This window comes from Typha angustifolia, chromosome 15, assembly GCF_048772165.1.
Source record: "Typha angustifolia cultivar Huaian chromosome 15, ASM4877216v1, whole genome shotgun sequence".
Classification (NCBI taxonomy): domain Eukaryota; kingdom Viridiplantae; phylum Streptophyta; class Magnoliopsida; order Poales; family Typhaceae; genus Typha; species Typha angustifolia.
The window spans coordinates 22,543,338-22,567,810 of NC_133253.1; the positions used below are offsets into that span (position 1 = coordinate 22,543,338).

Sequence of the window (24,473 nt, forward strand, 5' to 3'; positions counted from 1 at the left end):
GCAAAGAAGAGAAAGGAGAAAGTTCCTCCTCAGCTTAGGTTCAGAAAGCCTTCTCAAGAATACTTCTTTCTTCACATATGATGAAGCATATCTGCATTCTTTGCTTATGTTCAGAAAACCTTCTCAAGAGTACTTCTTTTTTAACATATGATGAAGCATATCTGCGTTCTTTGCTAGGCAATTATAATATCCTGATGATCATTGATTCAAGATGAGTCTGTCAGTGTGGCCCACAGAGAGATAACAAAGAAATGGTAGCCCTTGAGAACAAAGGTGAACTGACGGATCCAGCCATGCAAAAGGAAGTTAGTATGGTCAATGGCAGTCTGAATGAGATGAGTCCTGATTAGAGACAAAAGACATAGGATATTAAAGAACACAAGAAGTGATCATTGCAGTGATCAAGCAATGTGTTAAAGAAACTGCAAATATGTAAGACAGCTTGAGAACAGATTAAAAAAAGAAGAAGATAATGTCAACAAAAAAAAAAACAAAAAGAAAAAGAACGTCAATATCAAAAAAAATAAACAAAAAGCGTAGGAGTCTGAGGTAATAATACAACAGAAAGTACTTAACATCAAAAAAAGTTCATACCTGTTTTCACGTGTATACTTATGCTTTAATGAGTAAAAATAACGAAATATCAGGTGAAACATATCTAAGAAACACAGGCATATATACTAACCAACTTAAACCGATGGTCAGAAATATTGGCAAAATTAATTACAAAACCCAAAGAGAATGGAGTCTAGTTTCCTTGTAACAATTGTGGGAAACTTCATATATTAGCAGCACAACTGGTAGGACAAGAAAAACTACTATCTACATTTTGAACCACCCTAAAAGTAAGTTTATACTGAATGTTGCTGTTGAGCAGCATCCCTTTTAAACTGTAGGCGTGCGGGAGGTTGGCACTATTAAGCCAGAATTTTGCAGGATATCTTTGAAACGTCATATGATATACTACACACAACCCATAGCTCAGGGTTTAGTGAGCACCACACAGCTTGGCATCAATAGAGCCTTATCCTAGTGGTTATCTGGTTTTGGCAAATAGGGCAGACCTTCAAATCCTTCCCACATTCAGAGCAAGTCTGCAGATGTACGCATTTTCAGATGTAATACTTAAAATATTTTGGGCAAGGAAGTAATGATGTGTACAGTCATACCTGATGCCCACACCCAAAAGCTAGATTCTTCGCTTGCCACAAGCAAATGGGACAGATCTGGAATGCAGTATGTTTTAAAGTTGAGTTCCACATGTCGCAGAAATATATATTCTAATGAAAGTTAAAAATGCTGTACACTTTATGGGAAAGGCATAACGTCATTGTCAAATGAGTCACTGCAATTAGCAACTAAAAGCATCTTACCAAGGTTTCACCTTTCAACAGTTGGCAATATATTACCTGACGATCTTCTAGAGAACTCTCTGATGGAGCTGAAGAAGCATTTTTATTAACTTGTCCTTGGTCAAAGCTGCTTGATTGTGAATGTTTTGAACTTGAATAATGGCTCTTAATTGGTGGAGGGAGACAAATCCTTGCTGGTATTCCTCTTCGTTTACTACAAAATAAGGAGATGAGGATGCTCAAAATGGCCAAAAGAATCCTTCACATCAACCATGTAAAATGTGGATGTGGAACTATCATACCCGAGAATTTGGAGGTCCATTGTAGCCTTGTACTGTGATGGGATTTCCATCAATGCTGAAAGTGCAAAGTCAGTTTCCTTTTTGCTGATGGGGATACTTTTCGACATGATCTCCGTAAAATTCACAAACTGCATAGCAGCAATGCAAATAGTTATTTCCTTTACATGCATGATAAGTTTAATAAACACAATTATTTTTCAGTATGTAACCTGAAAATTGTCAAATGCCCTGGAAGGTATGTTGTCATCAAATTGTCTCATCATGTCCCAGGGTCCATCACCAACTCCAACCAAAACAATTGACAATGGGTAATCACTGAAGCGGTAGGTAAATAAATTAGAAATTTGAGACCAATAATATATAAGCAACAAAACAAACCATCGTCATACAAATTTTACAGTTAACCTCGCTTTGACAATGGCTTCTACTGTGACCCGCTCTTGTGGACTTAACTGGCCATGATCTGTGTCAGCACTGCGTGTTACCTAGGTTGATTTGTACAAGGAGGATTATCAGCAAGTGAAAACAATAACTTTCTTGTAAACATACCACCATAAGAACTGGGTGACAAAGGAAAAGCACCCCCAACACCACAAATAATCAGATGCAACAGATAATATCACTGTACATGTATATAGAGAGAAAAGGAGCTGAAAGGATGGGAAAGATATTGACTGACAGACCTGTCCATCTGCTATTATAAGAAGGACATGATATTGGCCACCACTATTATCCACAATCCCAGTGGCCGTCTCAATAATTGGTGCGAAAGAAGTTGGACCTGCCATGAAGGTTTTAAAAGTGAAATGCAGAACATGATCAAGGAGTTGAATTTTGAAAATGAAACATAAACATCACACTAACCAGCCAACCGAAGATGTGGGACTATTTCTCTGTATCTTTCTAATGCTTCTTCAAAGCCATCACAAGGTCGGTTATCAGGATAAAAACTAAATACCTCCTGATCATGTGTAGATGCTGCAATGTAGGAAAGAATGATGGTGTCCTGGTTATTTCTTCATAACTATTGATAAATTATACATGCTAGGAGCATGACTTTTCGTAAAAGGTATAATATCACTGACCGTCACCAAATCCAAAGCAAGGAATCAGGTTATCGTCATCAAATTTAGCAAGTGTCCTTCCTATAATTGATAGAGCCTGCTCATATGGATTTGGAGTGTTTCCTATGGCATGCAAACTCCGCCGGTTGAAAGAAACTTTACCTGATGGCAATCAGAAAAACAATATATAGATATTCCAATAGTTGAAAAGATGCATACCTGAAAAACTTAGTAAAAAAACATTTCTTCTTTGTTCAATGATCCAGAGAAAAAGAAATTTCAACTTGTTTCATGATGAATAGCTCTCAAAGCAAAATTCTAGCAATATTTAGTGGGAGAAAATATATGTTGAGGCCAATGATTAAATAAATTAGCAACAGTGAAACTATGGTTTTTGGTACATAAAAACAGGTCATTATAAAGAATAGATCTATGAGGTGAAATTAATTAACTCCTGATTTCAAACACATGGATGATAACACAAATTTCGCAGAAAAGATGCCCTCCAAGAACCAAGCAGTAAAATAATGTAAGAATTTAACCTGTATATTATTCAGTATTGACTACTGAGAATAACCCCATATTGATGGGAAGCAACTACATTGTGGAGTGTAACCCCAAAAGGTTAATAAATCTTGAGCATAATAAAAAAGATAGAGACCATGGAGGAAGCTAATAGGTTCTTCTAGACAACGATAGTCGTACCGATCGGCACGGTTGTGCCGACAATGTATCGACACATGGCACAAGAGGTGCCACATGTCACCTGGGGTGCCACATGTCACCTCTCCAAGCAGCAATCCGCTCATCGTCTAAAGTAACCATCAAGCTTTTCGTCGCCGTCCATCTTTGGCATGCTGAAGATTGTCAATGTCCTAACTCAAGGAGGAAGAAGCGCTCTAGCGGTCAAGTGGGCAGGTTGAATAAAAACACTTAAAGTTGCATATGCGAGCAGTGCTTCATCAACAATCTCCGGCATGCGAACAACAGGCGACAACAAGGTCGACGACTAGTGGTGACAACGAGGTTGAAGAGTGAAGATGAGCAAGTAGTCTTCCTCCTATCTCTCTCTCTCCTGCAGCAAGTCGGCAAAGTGCCGCATTTTGTCGTGCCGTACCGGTCCATAGTCTATGTGGCCGTGTCTATGGCATGATCATCCTTGATTCTAAATCCCAAATTGTGCATGATTTTAGAAAAAAAACATTATGTAATTTATTCTTCTACATCCTAGATCAGTTCAGCAATTTAATATGCAACTGTACAAGGAGGACCTTCACAATTAAAAGTGACTAATATTTCCTGTTAGTCATACCACTCGAACAAGAAGAATTAAAATCTAAGTTATCTTCAGCTTTGCCTATGATTGCAAAATTGCAGGATGGCCCTAGAAGATAATAAGACTGAAAAAAAGGTACTACGAAAAGTTCAGATAAAAGTGAAACCTGTCCATTCATTGCTCTTGGTGAAATCAATTCCAACTATCAGATTCGAAGATTCAAGACCAGCTTGTGCAAGCGCATCTGTTACCTACTTTGCCAGAGAAATTGAAAAACATTTAAACCAAAAAAAAATTATATATCACAGCAGCTAGGGAAAAGAAGGAAATACAAAAAACAATTGTTTGTGTAGTTATATATAGTTCCTCCAGTCAGAACCAAGTTGACAGAAGTAATAAATTACTTATCCACACTAGGAAAATCTAGAGAAAAGTTATTCTTTAGTACAATAAAGTTCTTCTGCTCCCATCTTTCACAAGAGAAGTTATTAGGTTAAGATCCTTGATATCTTTGCTATATACTTCAAGGAAATACGTCAGCAAATAAATCACTAAAGAAAAGAACTACCTCCCTTGTTCTTCCATCTATCTTTAACAAGAGTAGTTATTACTTATTAGGGTAGTTTCAGCAGTAATATACTTATTTTCTGATTTATAAACCACATAATCTACAGTGAAATAAAGAAGTTGACATAGTACCCCTTGTCGATGGTAAAAGGGCATCACTCATTTGCAAATAGAATTGTTCTCCAGGAATCTAGAACAGAAATAGGATAGTAAAAAATTCAAGTTACAGGCTACATCAACTACTGAAGCTTTAACCAAACCTGTCATCCTACAGAACAGATCAGATCCCAAGGTAAATAACAGTTGCACAGTGGAGTAGGGGAAAATTCTTTCAATTTCATAACATGTTAATCATCACATAAACCCAACATCTCTGTCAACATTAGCATGAGAGCTAATGCATAGCTTCTTCCATTTTTCAGTGCCATTTCAAACTCACTGCGATGGAAAATTACAACATCCATCTTAATTGAGTTCCTCACGTCGAATATAACAAGCAGATGACCCCAAAAAAGGATGTCTATTAATTTACACTAATTATAAAGAGTTTATGCAAAATTACCTTTTGCAAGGAAATCCATTATATCTCAGTCATCGAACAACTTGCGCACTGAGTGCAAATTTCTAGTCAGAAAGTTGTATGTAATTCCTCAAACTTTGATAGATCAAAAGCAAATCCACCAAGTAACTATTACACTTGGCCTATTCGATGTGCCACATATAATTGACTTGTATCCATAAAAAATTCCTCTTAGATCAGATATTTGCATTCGATTTACTAAATACTCATATATATATATATATATATATATATATATATATATAAGACTAGAGGATCCTCCATAGAAGAGATACCCTCTTTGCCAAATTTACATCCTACGTTTTCTTAATGTTTGTATGTCGCTTTATCCCATTTTCATGTTAGTGATACAAATAAAGATTGGCGTCCAGTGGGCAAGCCTCCCGCATACATGAGGAATGGGGAGGGAAGATATACACGGTGTTGTTTCTAAGACCTGAATCCACAACCACTTGAACAAAAAAGGTAAGCTCTACCATCACACCACCAAGTAATGCATGCATATTAGTGACTCAAATAAGAGGGGACAAAGAGATCACTTATTCTTCATTTTTACTCATTGCCGTATCAATAGATTTTTTTTAACCTAAAAAACAATCATGCTAAGACCTTTCTCTTTAGCAATTTGATAATTATAAGAATATTAAGTACCTCAATTCCCATAATATTCTTACTATATATCTGATTAATTTAGAAGGCTTTTCTACATTAGTACTGCTTCTCAATTTCCACTTGGAAGATGAAAATGATATTCCAACAAAACAAATACCATTAGCAGCCTTAGACTATAAGTACGCAAGCAGTTTATATTTGCATTTCACAAAAATCTGATCTTCATTAGAAGATAATTTATGGACATGGAATTCAATGCATTCAGTAATAAGAATCTGGATAATATATACACATAAACTATTTGCCCAAAATGAATGATTTGGCTATGCAAATGGAATTAAAAGCATTTTCTTTAGAAATTTAAAAGCATTCGATACGTGTAGTTTGGGGTCCCCAAAGCAGTTTACAACTTTACATCACGAATAAAGCAAGACGCAATTTAAGATGAAGGTGACATACCTGGTCAAGAGTGTGGTAGTCATCACCGATTTTTGAGTACTTCCTCTGCACCCTATCTACGGTTCTAGCTTGTACATGGTTCCCTGGATAAGGAGAGTACCTTGCGCTACTTTGTGAAGAGGAACTGTGATCGTAGGAATAGCGATTGAAACTCCTAGATTTTGAACTTTTTCCTCCCATTGCAACACTGCTAGTACAACCTCCCAAAGATAATTATCTTCTGAAACCAAATTAAACCCTCTGTCCAAGCCCAAACCAGAATAAGTCAACCTTAGATTTCAACAATCACAAACCTGAAATCTTTGCCAGAGAAATTCACCAAACAGACAGCACAAAATCTCACAAACGATAAAGAAATATAAAATTTCTTTAGCCCTCTCAGATGATTCAATTTCACAAAATCCATCACTATCACAGGAAAACCCCCAACAAATAAAGCTGATGGAGCAAAATAAAAATAAAAAAAAAGGTTAAAGCTATGCGAGAGAGAAAAGAGAACGATTCCAACAATACTCGAACGAAAATGATGGAAACAATAAGGTAAAACATGCACAGGTAAAAGAACCGCTATCATCCACCCACATTGATACAATCTTTACAAACGCGCATAATAGATTGCAAGAAAAAAGGAAAAAAAAAAAAACAAATACCCACAAATTCGACCTCGATTGATAACTACGATGCGGGAAAAGAGACGACTTCCTTAAAAACATCCCCCTCTCTAATCTGCAACTAAAAGCACGAAATTATTGAAATTTAGAACGGAAAGTGGGAGTGTACCGGTAACAGAGGAAACGTCGCAATACAACTTCGTGGAAGGTGGCTTCGTGAGCATTTAGCAAAAGCCGCGACTTAAGCGGATTGGACTGCACCCACTTTCTCCGCACCCAGATATCCCAAACCACAAGCCACGGACTCATTCATGGGGGGGCTCCACAAAGGTGTCAACTGTGAAGGAGTGTTAAAGGTGATTTTCGAGGTATGTCTACCATGCTAGCAAAGAAACAAAAGTTTGGGCTGGATTCCCCATCTGTCATTCATCAATGTAAAGAGTGGATAACTACTATTATATATAGGAAGGACATTCCATATAAAAGTCTTATAATTAGGTAACCCAATAAGCATCAACCTTACATTTTTGGGTTCTTAGAAGCCCATGATATACTGCCAGATCAGTTCAGTTCATAGTTAGGTATCCAAATAACGAAAAGATGGATGTTTTCTATACTGATACGTTTCCTCCCAACAGAGAGAGTTCTCTGGAGAGTATTACTCCGAAAGTTAGGAACTACAAAATGGGCAAGATTTCGTGTCTTTGCAGACGCTCAAGCCCTGCATGCTTTGCCAGTAAACAAGGCTCCTGAAAACTAATGATCTGTTGTACCTCATTAATGCGGTAGACTACCCTGATCTAAACCTAGCAAATATTCACGATAGTATATGTATATAACTAGTGATCTAGTGCCTTGATGTGGTTTGAAGAAGGTGCTCAAGCTAATAATTGCCAGACATATCAATTTTTGGTGCTTGTGAAGTGAAACTCTGTTCCTCTTTAAGCATTAAAGTTTAAACGCAGCTTTGCAATAAAATAGTAAGAACAGGGTAGAGCACTTACCTCTTTCGGGTTGTTTCACAGCTTACATTGACGGAATTCCTAAAGATTGCCCCATCTTCTTGACATATAACCAAGTTGACGGTACATTGAGATGCCCACCATCCTGCTAGTAACGATTACAGTAGCAAAAACTATCAGATAGATATATTGTTGAAAGATATGTTGAACCATAAGGAAGATTTGAAAATGGTACAATGTTATATTTTAACATTGACGGAATTCTTGACATGCAACCAAGTTGACGGTACATTGAGATGCCCACCATCCTGCTAGTAACGATTACAGTAGCAAAAACTATCAGATAGACATATTGTTGAAAGATATGTTGAACCATAAGGAAGATTTGAAAATGGTACAATGTTATATTTTAACATTGACGGAATTCTTGACATGCAACCAAGTTGACGGTACATTGAGATGCCCACCATCCTGCTAGTAACGATTACAGTAGCAAAAACTATCAGATAGACATATTTTTGAAAGATATGTTGAACCATAAGGAAGATTTGAAAATGGTACAATGTTATATTTTAACATTGACGGAATTCTTGACATGCAACCAAGTTGACGGTACATTGAGATGCCCACCATCCTGCTAGTAACGATTACAGTAGCAAAACTTATCAGATAGATATATTGTTGAAAGATATGTTGAACTATCAGGAAGATTTGAAAATGGTACAATGTTATATTTTAACATGTTGAACATGAAAATAACTACATGACGAGTATTTTATATCTCTTAAGACTATAAGCTATACAACATATGTCCTATATTTTGTAACATTTTTAGAAGAGCATGACATTATATTTGGGTTAAGCATATCTTAGTTTATTCTGCTTTGGCATTGGTGGTATATCATAGCAATATCATTCGTAACTATAGCATTACAATACTATATTAGCTAATACCAAGAAAATACTAGTGTCTAATTTTAAAATGCCAGAGAAACTATTTGTAATGACATTTTTTCTGGTAATATGTATACTATAAATCAAATCCTGTAAGGCAAACCTTAATCATCACACCAAATAGCTTAATGGATTATTAAAAGATAAAGCTTATATATCTGAATCATCCTTAAAACTTAAAATACTATAAAAAAATAGAAAATAAATTAAAAAGATAGCTCCAAAGATTAGTATCTGTCTATTACAGAGAATTATTACTAAGACCTCCATTTCAATAATCTAATTCTAGGGAACTTCACTATCTGAAAGTATTGTACATAACTAACTTTATATAACAATATTAAGTGGTAATATGTCAGAACAATTTTCTCCATCTTAGCAGTAAAAAGAATTTGGAGAGGATGCAAACGGGTTGATAAAAATACTTAATACCTTACAAGAATATAAAAATATGGTCACAGGAGTGATGACATAAATACATTAGGAGAGTAAAAGATATATGCAGTTCAAGCTCAAGTATATACAATCTAAGATGAGCTTAGGCTAACAAATCTAATTTCAAAGACAACTCAAGCTGCATACAAAGTTACAAAGTACTCATTTAAGAAGTCAAGCAATGAAAAGAACCCACAGAACTGTTAGTTTAACAGTTTCATTTTAGCACTTATTAAACGGTCCATAATTCAAACAAGGAGTGCACCTTTTGTAGATCAAAAATAAAAATACTGTAGAAAAACTCAAAAAAGTAGAATTAATTAAGCATCAATTATAAGACTATTCGAAAGTTGGAATATTAATGAGCACCAACATAACTGATTGATAATTTATTAGATCTCAAAATATTCTGCACAAGTCTCAAAGACTTGGTTTATTAAGAGCAAGCTTTGTTACAATCTTATTGCTAGCTTAAAAGCTCACATGGCAACTCAACATTTAGAATATAACTACTACAGTACAACAACATATGAGGAGTCACTATACCAAGAATTGAGAAATTTTTCAATACCCAAGTGACTCATTAAGCAAATGTAACTCATCTGAGAAAAACAGATCAGGAGTGGAACCCACCCTGGATGTGTCTTTGGGCTTCTTCTCAACTACGAGCTACATCTCCAGCTTTGCATCTACTGCAGCCACAAACACTTCCTTAGCTGTTGCCTTCTACTCCTCTCCTCACAGAATGAGAGGACATGGATCTCTCAACTCTAGTTGTGGAAGGGGGCCTCCTCATCCACCCTCTATAACAATTAATAGAGGCTGGGTCACCGCATATCATGTAGCTCAAGGAAGTTGTCGTGGTCGTGCCTCACCAAACACTTCACAAGTCAATTGCTACAAATGTGGCTACCCCAACCACAAGGCTAATCATTGTTTTGCCTACCTCCCAAGTTGTTCAATTTTTGCAACCATATGGGTTTTTGATCTAGGAGATCCATTTTGGTACATCAATACTAGAGCAACAAATCATATGAGTCCAGCTGGTATTGAGATCAGCAATAAACAACCATGCAAAAGAGATGATAGTGTCATGGTCAGCAATGGTACAGGTCTTGAAATTTTTCAGACCGGTATGGTTTATATTCCTTTATCCTCCAGCTTTATTTGTCTACAAAATGTTCTTCATATTCCACATCTATGCAAGAACTTGATTTCAATTGCACAGTTCACCAACGATCATGATTATTGTTTTATATTCACACCATAGGGTTTTATGATTAAAGATTTGAGCACAGGCAATCTTCTTCGCCAAGGACTAATTGAAAGAGAATTATATCATATCAATAAAGCTCCGTATTCTAGTTTCATTGGACAAGTGGGTGCTAAGAGAGGGTTCATCAAATGAAATTCATCAGTTCGCTTGACCAACCCAAGCCTGTGACTACTTCTAAGGATGTCCGCCATGCTCGTCTGGGATACCCAACAAAATGGCATAGTCAAGCGTAACGATAGGCATACAGTGAAAACAGGCCTTACCCTCTTGGCTCATAGTCACTTACCATCTTCATTTTGGAATCATGCTTTCTCTATTGTTGTGCATCTCATTAATCTTCTTCCTTCTACAGTTTTATAAGAACAATCTCCATATAAAATTCTCTACCATAAAAAGCTTGCCTATTCCACTCTCAAGATTTTTGGTTGCCTTTGTTATCCTTGCCAATCCTTTTGGACGATCTAAGCTACAGTTTAGAAGTGTCAAATGCATTTTTCTTGGCTACAGTGCACATCACAAAGGCTATAGGTGCATGGATCCTATTTCTGACTGAATATACCTTTCTTGCCATGTAACTTTTGATGAGTCCAGTTTTCCGTTCCTCTCTCTTCAGTCGCCAACTCCTCCATAGCAATCTTCACAAAAACCTTCTTGGTTTGTCCTACACCATTTTCAATTCAAACTCACACTGAAATCAGAACAAGTCTCTCCTGCACCTATCATTCTCCACCCTCTCAATCTTCTAACATTATTTCAGATTCTATCTCTAACAACCTTCCTGCTTTATCCACCCTACATTCCCTTCCACCTAACCTTCCTATTCGGACTCATCATATGGTAATACGAATCCAACATGGAACTCGTAAACCAAGGTTCTTCTTAGCCAGAAATATCCAACTCTTACTTGTCTTTATACCTCTATTTGCCAAGAATCTAATACCTTCAGCCAAGCAATTAAACATCCAAAATGGCAAGCCGCAACGACAAATGAGTACCATGCTCTTATTTTAAAAATAAAAATAAAACCTAGACATTAGTTCCAAGGATTTCTGATATGAATGTCATAGGGTACAAATAGGTCTACAAAACAAACTACAGGCAGATGGTAATCTTGAACAGAACTAAAGGCTCGCTTGGTAGCCAGAGAGGATAGACAACAATTCGGTATTGATTACTATTAGAGTTATTAGATATATATATATATATTATTCATTTATCTTATTTTATCATGACCTTGTATAAATAGGGCTTTGCTCTCTCTTTCATCACATGCAAATACAAAATATTTTTCTCCCAACTCTTCTCTTCTCCTTCTCTCGTTTCCCTCAATCCAATCTAGGGTCAAGCCTAATAACGTTACATGGTATCAGAGCAACCTCGATCTCTAGAGACACTTGTTGAATCTCTCATTTTCCAACAGTCTCTCTCCATCTCCCTCTTCGATTGTGTCTCATTCTTCTTCTTCTTCTTCTTCTTCTTCTTCTTCTTTCTTTCACCATTTTCGATCTCAAGAGATGCCCCCCTCACTCCTCGAGCTCGTTTGCTGCTGCAGTAGCCACTGCCGCAGCCTCCACCACAGCTGCAGATGCAGCAGCAGCAATCAGCCACTGTTTTCAGCAACAGCATAGCGTGTTTTTTTTCGGCTTTCTCACCAGCTTTTTCGTTCAGCAGTAGCAGCATGACCACATATTTCTTCAATCCAGAAGCAGCAGTAGCAGCATGACCACATATTTCTTCAATCCAGAAGCAGCAGCAGCAGCAAATTTTTTTTCTCTTCGACTAGTGCCCACCAGGTGTTCGACGAAAGTCCTTGTCTCCAAGCCCTCTTCTTTTGCAATTTTTTAATTCTGCAACAACAGCATTTTTTTAACTAGTACCCACCACGTGAAGGTTTATTGTATCCACAGCTCCCCTTCCTTTTTTTTTTCTCTGCTGCACTATTCAAAAGTCCTGCTCACCAAATGTTCGACATAAGGCTTGAGTGGAATCAAGTTGGAAATCTTGAATCGCTTTCAAAGTGTTTTATAGATTGTCGTCCCTTCTAATGGCGTCTTATGTCCTAGTAGGCTGTGAGAGTGTATCATTAGTCGGTTTTCTACTTGTGACTCAGCGGGATTAGACCACATGGGCCTCTTCCATTGAGACGGTTCTCCGCGGTCGACGTCTTCTCGGGCACATCGATGGGATCTCTGCAGGGTGTGCTCCCCCTCGCACTATCATTCAGGCCACCACTGTAGCTTCTACTGAATCTAATACACCCAAGGCTATTCAGTCGGAGGTTCCATCTCCGGAGTATGATGAGTGGGCCCTGCGTGACATGGAGGTTTGCACCTACCTCATCTTGCAGGTTGATCGATCGTTTCGACCTCAGCTTCAGACCTTGTCTTCTGCTCAGGCCATGTGGGCCCATCTTAGTTGTTGATTTGTTCAGTCGAGTCTGATGTGTCGCTTTCAACTCCGTCGCGAGGCTCAGGAGGTCAGACAGGGTCAGCTCTCTATTCAGGACTTTTACGCCCGCATGACTGACATATGGCGTGAGCTTACCTCAATGGAGCCTACTTTCTACCCTTCTGACTCGATATTTGCTCGGTGCCACCGTGATAAGGATCGTCTGATGGATTTCCTAAATGCTCTTTGTCCAAAATTTGGAGATTTGACTCGGCATCTGTTGCATCGCTCCACTCTCCCGAACTTGGACAATGTCATAGCTGAGCTATAGGCTGAGGAGCTTAGGTAGTGTCTTTTACCCTCTCAGTAGGTCACCTCTATACCGTCGTCTGTTGTCATAGAGAATGTGTTTGGTGCTGCTCCCGCTCCTATATCAGTCACGCCTAACATTTCGACTGCTGGTCACGTCTCTCATGTGCCTGGACGAGATCATCACTCATCGCGTCCCATGTGTACTCATTGCGGTCGTTCTGGTCATCTTGTTGCTCGCTGTTATCGACTTCATCCTGAGCTTGTTCCCCGTTCTGGCAAAGGGGGGTCAAGCAAGGATAAAAGTCGTCACTTGGCTTCCTCGATCGCTGTACCAAGCACTGGTTCATCCGAGCATTCCAGCAAACCCACCTTCAGCAGTGCGCAACTCCAGCAGATTCAGCAACTCATTCATGGAGCTTTCAGCTTCACTGGTGCCTCTACCTCTGCCTCTGCTGTTTCTGGTATGACCAAACCCTGGATTTTTTATTCTGGCGCCTCATATCACTGATGACTCTTCCATCTTTATTAGCCTCACGTCTGCCCCTATGACCCTTCCTTATGTTCACACAGCTGATGGGACCTATTATCCCATCTCTCACATTGGCTACATTACCCCTACCATGGATCCCACAAGTCGTCTTACTTTATCTGATGTTTGGCTTATTCCTGGTCTAACCATGAGTCTTATTTCTATTACTCAACTTTCTGACTCTGGTTATACTGTATCCTTCTCTTCTACTTCTTGTGTTGTGCAGGACCCGTCTACAGGCCAGAGGATTGGGATCGGTAGTCGGATCCACGGGCTTTACTACCTGGATCAGCTTCATCTGCCATCACCTCGCTTCAGTGCTTGTCCAATCACTCCTCTCCCTCCTTCAGACCTGTGGCATCGGCGTCTAGGTCATGTATCTAGTCAGTGTCTCAAGACCTTGTCCCGGTCTGGATGCTTAGGCAATAGTCGTTTTTCTTGTTTGTCCCCTTGTACTGGCTGCAGGTTGGCAAAACACCGGGCCCTTCCTTTCCCTCTTAGTGCAATTATCTCTGATTCCCCTTTTCACATTGTGCACTTTGATATTTGGGGCCCAGCTCCGCTGTCTTCGGGTCTTGGTTTCCTCTACTATGTGTGTTTCATTGATGATTTCTCTCGTTTCACTTGGGTTTATCTCATACGTCAGCGCTCTGAGGTGTGTCAGATCTATCGTGATTTCTCTTCCATGGTTTGTACTCAGTTCGGTCGATCCATTAAAATTTTTCGATCTGACGGTGCTCGAGCGTACCTTTCCTCTGAATTTCGTTCTATTTATGCTTCTGCCGGCACCCTACCTCAGCAGTCGTGTCCCTATACCCCTGCTTAGAATGGTGTTACCGAACGGAAGCATCGTCATCTTCTTTAGACCACTCGTGCTCTTCTTTTTGAGGCTTTTGTTCCTCGTTCTTATTAGGCTGAGGCTTTTCTTACTGCTCTCTATCTAATCAATTGAACTTCATCTTCAGTCTTTAATGGTGTGACCCCGTACGAGCGTCTCCATGGTATTTCACCATCTTATGGTCGGTCATCTTCGTATCTTTGGGTGCACATGCTTTGTTCTTCTTCCTCCCAATGAACGTAACAAGTTATCCCCTCGAGCAGCTAAATGCATCTTTCTAGGATATAGTCCTGAGCATAAAGGTTATCGTTGTTATGACACTTATGCTCGTCATCTTAGGATATCACGCCATGTCACTTTTCTAGAAGAGATACCCTTTTCACCTCCAACACTTTGGCTCCTTCGGACTTATAATTTCTGGATCTCTCTACACCTATCCTATCCTCCGTCCCCTCGGATATCCCTGCCTCAGCCCCACCATCTGCCCCCCACTTGTCTGATACTCTACCAATCGACACCCCTTTACTATCACTTCCATCTGCTTCTCCAGACCTCTCTCTCACTGAGGTTCTACCTCTTTTAGAGGAGTACCCCCTCCCATGACGACCTTCCCATACTTCTACACTCGCAGGACGTGTTCCCCTCCTACAGCTGAGCCTTCCTCTACTGGTAATATCCCTCCGACCGTCCCATCCTCTACTGTGACGGCTCCCGCACTCACTCGTCGCTATCCAGAGCATGAGCATCGCCCTCCTGACTGGTATGGATTTATAATGTCTTCCGCTACATACTCCCCCCAATTTCACACTTTTCTTGCAGCCATCCACTCTACCCCTCAGCCCAGGTCCTATCGTGAGGCCGTCCAGGTTCCAGAGTGGCAGCAGGCCATGGCAGATGAGCTTCAAGCCCTTCAATAGATGCATACTTGGGATGTTGTCCCTCGTCCACTAGACATTGTGTCTGTCAGCCGTAAATGGATTTTCAAGATCAAGTATCGATCTGATGGATATATAGCTAGGCACAAAGCTCATCTCATTGCTCGAGGCTTTATTCAAGAGTACGGGATAGACTATGAGGAGACCTTTGCTCTAGTTGCCCGGATGACTTCTGTCCGCACTCTTCTTGCTGTTGCTTCTAGTCATCAGTGGCCTTTACATCAGATAGACGTGAAGAATGCGTTTCTTTATGGTCTTCTTGATGAGGAAGTATATATGGATCCTCCACCTAGTTTCCCTCTTCCTCCAAGTCACATCTGTTGACTGCGCCGAGTTATCTATGGGCTTAAGCAGGCCCCTCGTACCTGGTTTGATTGATTTCGCAGTGTTCTCACAGCCTACGGATTTCAGGAGAGCCCATCTGAGCCATCTCTGTTTTTGCACTCATCTACTCAGGGTCCGGTCCTCCTTTTGTATGTCGATGATATGACTATCACTGGAGATGACTCGGCCGGTATTTACTCTCTCCAACAACATTTTCAACATCAGTTTGAGATGAAGGATCTCGATTCTCTTTGATACTTTTTGGGTATCGAAATTGCTCAGTCATCACATGACATTTTGCTGTCCTAGCAAAAGTATATTACAGACATTCTTTGTCGTGCCACCATCACTAATACTCGTCCTGCTGCTACCCCAGTTGAGCTTCATGTGAAGCTTTAGCCCGATGATGGTCAGCTTCTTCCAGATCCGACCAGATATCGTCAATTGGTTGGGGCACTCGTCTACCTGACCATTACCCGGCCTAATATCTCTTATGCAGTTGGTTTTGTTACTCAGTTCATGCAGGCTCCTTGATCTGCCCACTATGCCGCTCTTATACGTATTCTTCGATACCTTCGTGGCACCATCACTCGCTCTCTTTTCATGCCATCGATATCCATCTTGGCTCTAGGAGTTTATTCCGATGCAGATTATGCTGGTGACAGGTCTGATCGAAACTCTACTACTGGCTTTTGCATTTTTCTAGGAGATTCCCTGATTTCTTGGCGTAGCAAGAAGCAGGATGTGGTGTCTCTCTCCAATACTGAGTCAGAGTATCATGCTATGTGTGCGGCGACGAAGGAGATTGTTTGGCTTCGTCGTCTCCTTAGTGATATAGGTGTTCTCTTACCCCTCCCAATTCCTCTTCATGTCGACAATGATAGTGCTAAAAAGCTTACTGAAAATCCTATTTTTCATGAGAAGACAAAGCACATTGAAGTCGATATGCACTACACTCGTCAGAAGTACTAAGCTGGCATTATTTTGCTCCATCGCCTTAGCACTGAGGAGCAGATTGCCGACTTCTTCACGAAGTCTCTTCCCTTTCCACGTTTTGAGCATTTCGTCAGCAAACTCTCGGTTTATGATCCACCTTGAGTTTGAGGGGGGGTATTAGAGTTATTAGATATCTATATTGTTAGGTTTAATTGTTGGCAATTGTGTACAAAATATTCTAAGTGTATTTTTTTACATGTATATGAGCTTTACACAAGTCTAGAAAATCTCTGGTTTGAAGAATTGCAAAATTATTGGAGCAAAGTTGATAAGATCAAGTCATGCCGTTCGAATGCATCCGGGCCGCGTTCGAATGCACCAACGAAGTTTGAAAATCTTGGACTTTCGTAAGTACGGATAAGACTTGGATTTGGCTCTATCTTGAAGATTATATATAAGAATTGTGAAACCCTATCTCTAGGGTGGTTGAAGAAGCATTATTGAATGAGACTTCTTGAGGCTTTATCTTAAAGATCATAACCCTATCTCTAGGATGGTTGAAGAAGATTATTGAAGGAGACTTTTTGAAGCTACATCGGTTTTTCAACGAACAAAGTCCTTCTCATCTACAAATCTTAATCTTTCGTCTTAAGGGCTATCTAGACGAAAGATCAATCTCGAGGGCTACTGAGGTTGGACTTCAATCACGAGAAGTAATGAATCGTGGGTTCTAGCGAGCAAGACTGAAAGGAACAAAGTCATTTGGATCGACGGGTTGTTTTATGAGTCAGTCTTGTAACTGCTAATATTCTAGTGATTGGTTTTGATCCGAGTTTGGATCCGTAGTTTTTTTCCCGTTTGGGTTTTTCCACGTTAAAATCTTGGTGTTCATCTCTACTTTCATTTTTAATATTTCTTCCGACTTTTACTTAAGCGAACGAACGATATCATTGCCTAAAGGTTAGATACATACATGTGTCTAGAGGTTTTTTCAATTGGTATCAAAGCGGGTTCTCTCACCTTTTGAGAGAGATCAGATAGGCATGGATTTTTATAGAGATGGATCATCATCTATTAGACCTTCTATTCTAGATGGATCAAATTATGGATATTGGAAAGCTAGGATGAGAGCTTATTTGAAGTCTATAGATGAGCGAGTATGGATGGTCATTGTGAACGGTTGGAGTCCACCAATATACATGGTGAATGATAAGTTTATTGAGAAACCGATTGAGTTATGGGATAAGACAGATTATGAAAAAGTTAGCTGGAATAGCAAAGCAATAAATACAATTTTTAGTTGTGTTTCCTCGGAAGAATTTAGAAAAATTTCTACTTGTGAGATAGCAAAAGAAGCCTGGACGATCTTAAAAACTACTCATGAAGGAATTATGGCTGTAAAACTTTTGAAACTTCAGAGGTTGACTACTAGTTTTGAAACTCTACGTATGGAGGAGAATGAGACATTTGATGAATTCTATGCAAAGCTGAGTGATATAGTCAACTCCAGTTTCAACCTAGGAGAGAAAATTCCTAAAAACAGAATTATCCGTAAGATCCTTAGGTCTCTTCCAAAAAGGTTTTAGGCAAAAGTTACAACTATTGAGGAAAGTAAGGACATTGATTCTATAAAAGTTGAACAATTGGTAGGAAATCTACAAACATTTGAGTCCAATCTTTCAAAACCGAGGAAGTCCAAAGGTATGGCCCTATCCACAGTTGAACAAAATTTAGAAGAGTCTGATGATAAAGGTGATTTAGATGTTGAGATGTTGGTCATGTTTGTCAAAAAGTTCAATAAATTCTTTCGGAAGCCAAACAAGTTGCATGCTGAAAAACTTGAGAAAAGTAAAGTCTTTATGAAAAAAGAAGAATACTGTGAGTTCGAATACAGGTGGTAGCAACAATAATGTCAAACAGAAAAATAAGAATTCTGAGAATAAAGTTCGATGTTTTGAATATTCTGGTTTTAGACACATCGCACAAGAATGCCCTAATCATCTTAAGAGGAAGGGTAAAGCTATAAAAATTACTTGGGATGACTCAGATGAATCTGATGATGATTCTGGAAAAGACAAAGAAAACTTTGTAGCCTTTGCCTCTTCTCTACTTAATACTGACTCTGTTGTTGATACTGATAGTACAGATGATCTTGATATGTTACCAGCTGAGGAAGATGAATCTGAAATTCAAAAGACATATAATGACTTGTACCTGGAGTCGTTTAAACTCAACAAAAACAACCTTAGACTACTTCAACGACTCAAGGTAATCGAATCAGAATCAGAAAGAATTCAATTTGAGGAGAAGTACAAATTGGAACTTGAACGTGTCAAAGACCTTTCTGTAAACCTTGACAATGCGAAAAATAAAATGAAAGCTGATGAAATTGAACTAGAGCGATTGCATAAGAAAGTGACATTTTTAAAAGGGAAGAACAAACTTGATGAGATTCTAAAAGCTCAGATCTCTGGAAAAGATAGGTATGGTGTTGGATACACTGGTAATTCAAATAATAGCAAAACTATCTTCGTTTCTGCAGGTATACAAAAGGAAGAATACTTGAAGTCATCAACCGCATTTACAAAGCAATCCTGGATGAATGCTTCTAAACTGAAGCTGAATCTACAAACTGGTGAATCTTCAACGGCACCAAAGGTAAACTTTAGTCACACTCCTCAACAAAAAGTGAGTAGAAAAGATTTTGTTCCGACATGCTATCATTGCGGCATTCTAGGGCATATTCGACCTCATTGCAAATTTTTGCAAAAACCTAGAAGTGCTTTCATTTATGGGATGAAAACAAAGGCCATATGGGTCAAGAAAAGTGATTTGAAATGTCATCTACAAATCTTAATCTTTCGTCTTAAGGGCTATCTAGACGAAAGATCAATCTTGAGGGCTACTGAGGTTGGACTTCAATCACGAGAAGTAGTGAATCATGGGTTCTAGCGAGCAAGACTGAGAGGAACAAAGTTGTTTGGATCGACGGATTGTTTTGTGAGTCAGTCTTGTAACTGCTGATATTCTAGTAATTGGTTTTGATCCGAGTTTGGATCCGTGGTTTTTTTTTCCGTTTGGGTTTTTCCATGTTAAAATCTTGGTGTTCATCTCTACTTTTATTTTAATATTTCTTCCGACTTTTACTTAAACGAACGAACGATATCATTGCCTAAAGGTTAGATACATACGTGTGTCTAGGGATTTTTTCATATATTATTCATTTATCTTATTTTATCATGACCTTGTATAAATAGGGCTTTGCTCTCTCTTTCATCACATGCAAATACAAAACATTTTTCTCCCAACTCTTCTCTTCTCCTTCTCTCTTCTCCCTCAACCCAATCTAGGGTCAAGCCTAATAACGTTACAATTACGCTGAAAATTTTAGTCCTTTTGCTAGTCTATTGTTCGACCTAGCAACATTGGTCTCATTCTCACATATGTTGTTAATTCTAATTGGGAGTTGCGTCAACTTGATGCCAAAAATGTTTTTCTCTATGATCATTTATTTGACATTGTTTGTATGGATCAACCACCAAGAATGATTGATTCCACTCATCCTCAGTTTGTCTACAAACTACAGAAGTCCATCTATGGCCTTACACAGGCGCAAGAGCCTAGTATCACAGATTTAGTTCTTTTTTATTGTCTCTTGATTTTGAGGGTTGTCCTTATGATGTATCCATGTTTGTATCCATGGCCTTACACAGGCGCAAGAGCCTAGTATCACAGATTTAGTTCTTTTTATTGTCTCTTGATTTTGAGGGTTGTCCTTATGATGTATCCATGTTTGTACTCTCTAGTGGCTTAGATTTAATCATTCTCCTAGTCTACGTAGATAATATCATAGTGGCGGGATCTAATCGAAACCATACTCCAATTTTTGTTATCAAAAACTTGCTAATATATTTGATATCAAAGATCTTGGTCAGCTCAATTATTTTGTTGGGATAGAAGTCTCCAGATCGACCAAAGATACACCATCGGATAAAAATAATTCCTGACCTTGATAAGTTGGTAGGTTTGGAATCATCGAGACCAAATCTATTAAGAAGATCAATAACACCTACTAGTTAGGTCCATATAGTATCTGACCTTAACTAGGATAGATATCACCTATGCAGTTAATCAAATCTGCTAATTTCTTCGTGCGCCAACTACTTGTCGTTCGGTTGCTACAAAAAGGGTTCTCGCATACGTGAGGAACACTTTAACTAGTGGTCTTATATCAATTGGTCTAAAGATATTTCTTTATTTGGATAGGCTGATGCAAATTGGGCAGGTTCTCCCAATGATAGAATATCCACCGTTGGTTTTGCTGTCTATCTAGGACCTACCATCATTTCCTGAGGTCAAAAAAATAGACAACGGTATCACAATCAAGTTGTAAGGCAAATACTGATTTCTTTCTACAGTAACTTCCAAACTGTTATGGATGCTCAATAGTTTCAAGTTTTTGCGGTTATCTTTTATCAAATCTCCCATTTTATATTGTGATAACCAAAGCACAGTCCATATGGCATCAAATCCAGCATTTCATAATTGCAGCAAACACATTGAGATTGATGTGCACTTCATTAGAGAGAAGGTATCTGAAGGTATTATTCAACTGCAGAATTTACTAGGTGAACACCAACTTGCTTCTTTGTTCACCAATGGCCTTTCTCATCGATGGTTTCTCAATCTTAGATCAAAGCTCCATGTTGATGAACCATCTTGAGCTTGTGAGGAGATGTTAGAGATAAAATTAGTTAGAATAATCACAATCGTAACCTTCTATGTATATCTTCTTAATTTTCTCTTTCTGTTATTCATCAATTGTGCATCTTAAGATTGCACTTACAGCTGTAATTAAATTACAGTCATACTTCAATAAGAATAAAAGCAGACTCCTAGGAGAGGACAATGGGGTTTTATCTTTCTTCTATTGTGTTTGTCACTATTCATCATCTTCCTTAGATTTCTACAGTATGTGCATATTCATGTCAAGTTTAGTTTTGACTCGTATGATTCATATCAGTATTATGTGACAACAATATAAGCTGAGACTAAAGTCATACACCTCTGAGCCAGCAGAGGATCATTATGATTCTCACGGCACGGAAAGAATAGCAATTGGAACTTAACAAATCACTTTTTTGTGATAAAAGTTCAAAATTGATGCTGTATACTGATTATTGAACTTTGATAAAATAATAAGTTAACTATTATGTAAAGAACAACAAGGGCAAGACAAGTACGTGATCAGAATAATATCCGGGAATTGGCATAATAAAATTTGCAGAATAAATATTTTTCTTTTGAATGATTCCCATAGCCTTCCACAACCGTGGTCAAAATGAAGACCATGGAGAAGAAACATTAAGCTTAAGAATCATGAATTAGAATTCAAAATCAAATGCTAGTACATTAATGACCCAAGTCTCAATCAAGTTAAAGCCAAGACCTATTCAGGATTAAAACAAAATTACGGATATATTTGTGGAGACTACAATGTAGCACATCATACTTTTGCCTAAAAATTAGTTCTGATTAATATAGTAACTCAAATTTAAAGCTCCAGAAATATAATAAAATCAACTTTAGGTAATTAAATTCTAGGAATCTATCATATGAATAAGTTGCTATGCAAATTGAGAATGCACTGCAGATGCCATAACAGTTTAAGCTGAGACCTATCAAAAGTTTGGCTTCAAATAATTTCACAAAGATTGTCATAAGTGTTGCTTGGTTAAATTAATACCCTAAATTAGATAGCTTTTGTAAAAATAAATCAGCAATCTAGCTTCCTTTGTTTGTTTCAATCATGTCAGATGACTTTTAAGATTACAAGTGTCAAAAATGTCAAAGTCCAGAGAATTAAAACATCTTGATTATGATTGCTTCTGTAAGAGAATGAAAAACAGCAGCCCAGGTTCCTGTTTTAAGTTTCAATCATATCAGATGAGTTTTTTTAAGCTTGCCAGTGTCAAAAATTGTAGATTAAGAATGCACTGCAGATATAACAGTTTAAACTTGCTAGCGTCAAAAATGTTAAAGTCCAGAAAAATCAAATACCTTGATTAAGATAGCTCTTGTAAGAAAATTATCAGCAGCCTATGTTCATTCTTTCGGTTTCAATCGTATCAGATGAGCTTCAAGCTTGCCGCTTTCAAAATTGTCGAAGTGCAGCACCTCGATTCTTTTATGTAGTAAGCAGTTAAGTATCAAAGATAATGTAATTGAACCAACGACTCTAGCCAACCGTGTAAGCACCGGATCACTGGAGTGAGACAAGATTCGTAGCAGAGAACATCTATCTGCAATATAGCAACAGTGGAATTCAAAATACTTCCAAATGTGAATAAAGATTAAAGTAGATACATCTAAGAAGAATGAGGTGGAAAAAGAAAGAGAACATCATTATAAGAAAGATCATACGCCGTGGCAAGAAGAGAGGACGACCAATCAAGATTAAAACAAGAAAACGTCCTTCGGGTTCAATCAAGAAACCAAGATAGACGTAACCTAAGAAACCCTAGTCCAATTGATGCCAAAAACAGCAAACAAAGGAGTAGGATTGCTACCTTAACAACAAGAACTGCTCCTCGGATCAAAAATTAGGTCGAACTCACCAGCGCGCTACCCTCTCGGATCGCGTTGGGCGATCAAGAACCCTTTTCTTCATCCCGATCTCCGAAACCCTCACTTTGCCTCTCTCTCTCTCTCTCTCCTCTCTCTCTCTCTCTCTCTCTCTCTCTCTCTCTCTCTCTCTCTCTCTCCGCGCGAAAATGCTCCAACTGGCCTCTCGCCTGCTATATAAAGTCGGAGGGATATGACCGTTGGAGATTTGAAACGGCGTAGCTCATACGCAGAAAGTAGGCGACTACGTATTCTACTCGGACTAGTACAACGTTCGTATTTGCATCGAGATGCGAGCACAAATAACTAGCAACTGGTGGGAAGTAGTAACAAACGTCATGCTCACCTCTCCAACGTTAATATCAATCCCAATCTAAGAGCCGAACAGCACCCACTTGTCATGACAAAGCTTCAGGAGCTAATCGAGGAAGCCAATGGAGGAAGGCAACTTGACTTGCTCACCAGGTGATTGCATTAATTATATCACCCTATCATTTTCCCAATTACGTTTTATAATGTTATTAAAAAAAACACCCAACAATGATTCAAGAGAAATAAGCACCCAAGGAAGGGATCGATTCATCATTCAATTGTAGCCTAGAACCTATGGAAACAACCAAAATAAGCCCTTGGTCCACTCCCTCTCACGGCCACTGGGAGAAGGTGACGTGAGAGAAGGTATGACCCGTATTTATTCGGTCTGGGCTAAAACCATCAAGATTCAAATGCTTTTCATCTGGGTACTATTAACTCATGATTATTTCTTAGAAAGATTAGTTCAGCTATCCAGTTTATGTATATTAAAAAGAATGTAACTCATTTGTCTAGCATACTATTAATCTCTGACCTCATAATTTATTAAAAATTATCCTTCCTATAAAAATATATGATGCACTTGATGCTTATCTTGCGTACTATGGGATCCCATTCCCACAGCGAAGACTAGCACATAGCACTGGGGCCCATCTTCTTTAATATGGATTTTTGTTGGTGGGATTGGTGGGATAATCGGTTGCTTGTGCTTGTGAAATGCTTACAGATTCTATTGGGATGGGATGGGCCCACGTGGAATCCTACAGATACTTTTCTTGTCCTACTGGGATCTACAAAGAATAATACAAGGGAGGATGCATGATG

The 24,473-nt window shown here is 38.7% G+C and overlaps 1 protein-coding gene across 8 annotated transcripts; it reads right to left on the reverse strand.

The window, feature by feature from the left end:
- Positions 1 to 561: 561 nt before the first annotated feature.
- LOC140779799 (E3 ubiquitin-protein ligase RGLG2-like) lies at positions 562 to 23,436 on the reverse strand. 8 transcript variants are annotated; one of them, XM_073125072.1, is made up of 15 exons: positions 23,282 to 23,436; positions 22,773 to 23,014; positions 7,828 to 7,930; positions 6,993 to 7,160; positions 6,213 to 6,399; positions 4,161 to 4,245; positions 2,740 to 2,880; positions 2,519 to 2,632; positions 2,338 to 2,435; positions 2,060 to 2,139; positions 1,864 to 1,969; positions 1,655 to 1,782; positions 1,410 to 1,566; positions 1,170 to 1,226; positions 562 to 1,094 (listed from the first exon to the last, which is right to left on the reverse strand). In XM_073125072.1, the coding sequence occupies exons 4-15, from the start codon at positions 7,130 to 7,132 to the stop codon at positions 1,014 to 1,016; spliced, it is 1,374 nt and encodes a 457-aa protein (XP_072981173.1). In that variant the 5' UTR covers positions 7,133 to 7,160; positions 7,828 to 7,930; positions 22,773 to 23,014; positions 23,282 to 23,436; the 3' UTR covers positions 562 to 1,013. The 8 variants fall into 8 exon arrangements, with proteins under 8 accessions (XP_072981173.1, XP_072981171.1, XP_072981172.1 ...); XM_073125070.1 differs by having other exon boundaries at positions 7,828 to 8,419; XM_073125071.1 differs by lacking the exons at positions 22,773 to 23,014; positions 23,282 to 23,436 and having other exon boundaries at positions 7,828 to 8,783.
- Between the last annotated feature and the right edge of the window lie 1,037 nt (positions 23,437 to 24,473).

Bases quoted from the DNA above. Each gene is read 5' to 3' on its own strand.
- LOC140779799 (XM_073125069.1), bottom strand. From the start codon at position 6,786: ATGATAGCGGTTCTTTTACCTGTGCATGTTTTACCTTATTGTTTCCAT. The intron at 2,881-4,160 runs GTTTCACTTTTA...GATTGCCATCAG, and splicing joins CAAGAGCAATGAATGGACAG to GTAAAGTTTCTTTCAACCGG. The intron at 1,227-1,409 runs GTAATATATTGC...ACTGCATTCCAG, and splicing joins GTTCTCTAGAAGATCGTCAG to ATCTGTCCCATTTGCTTGTG.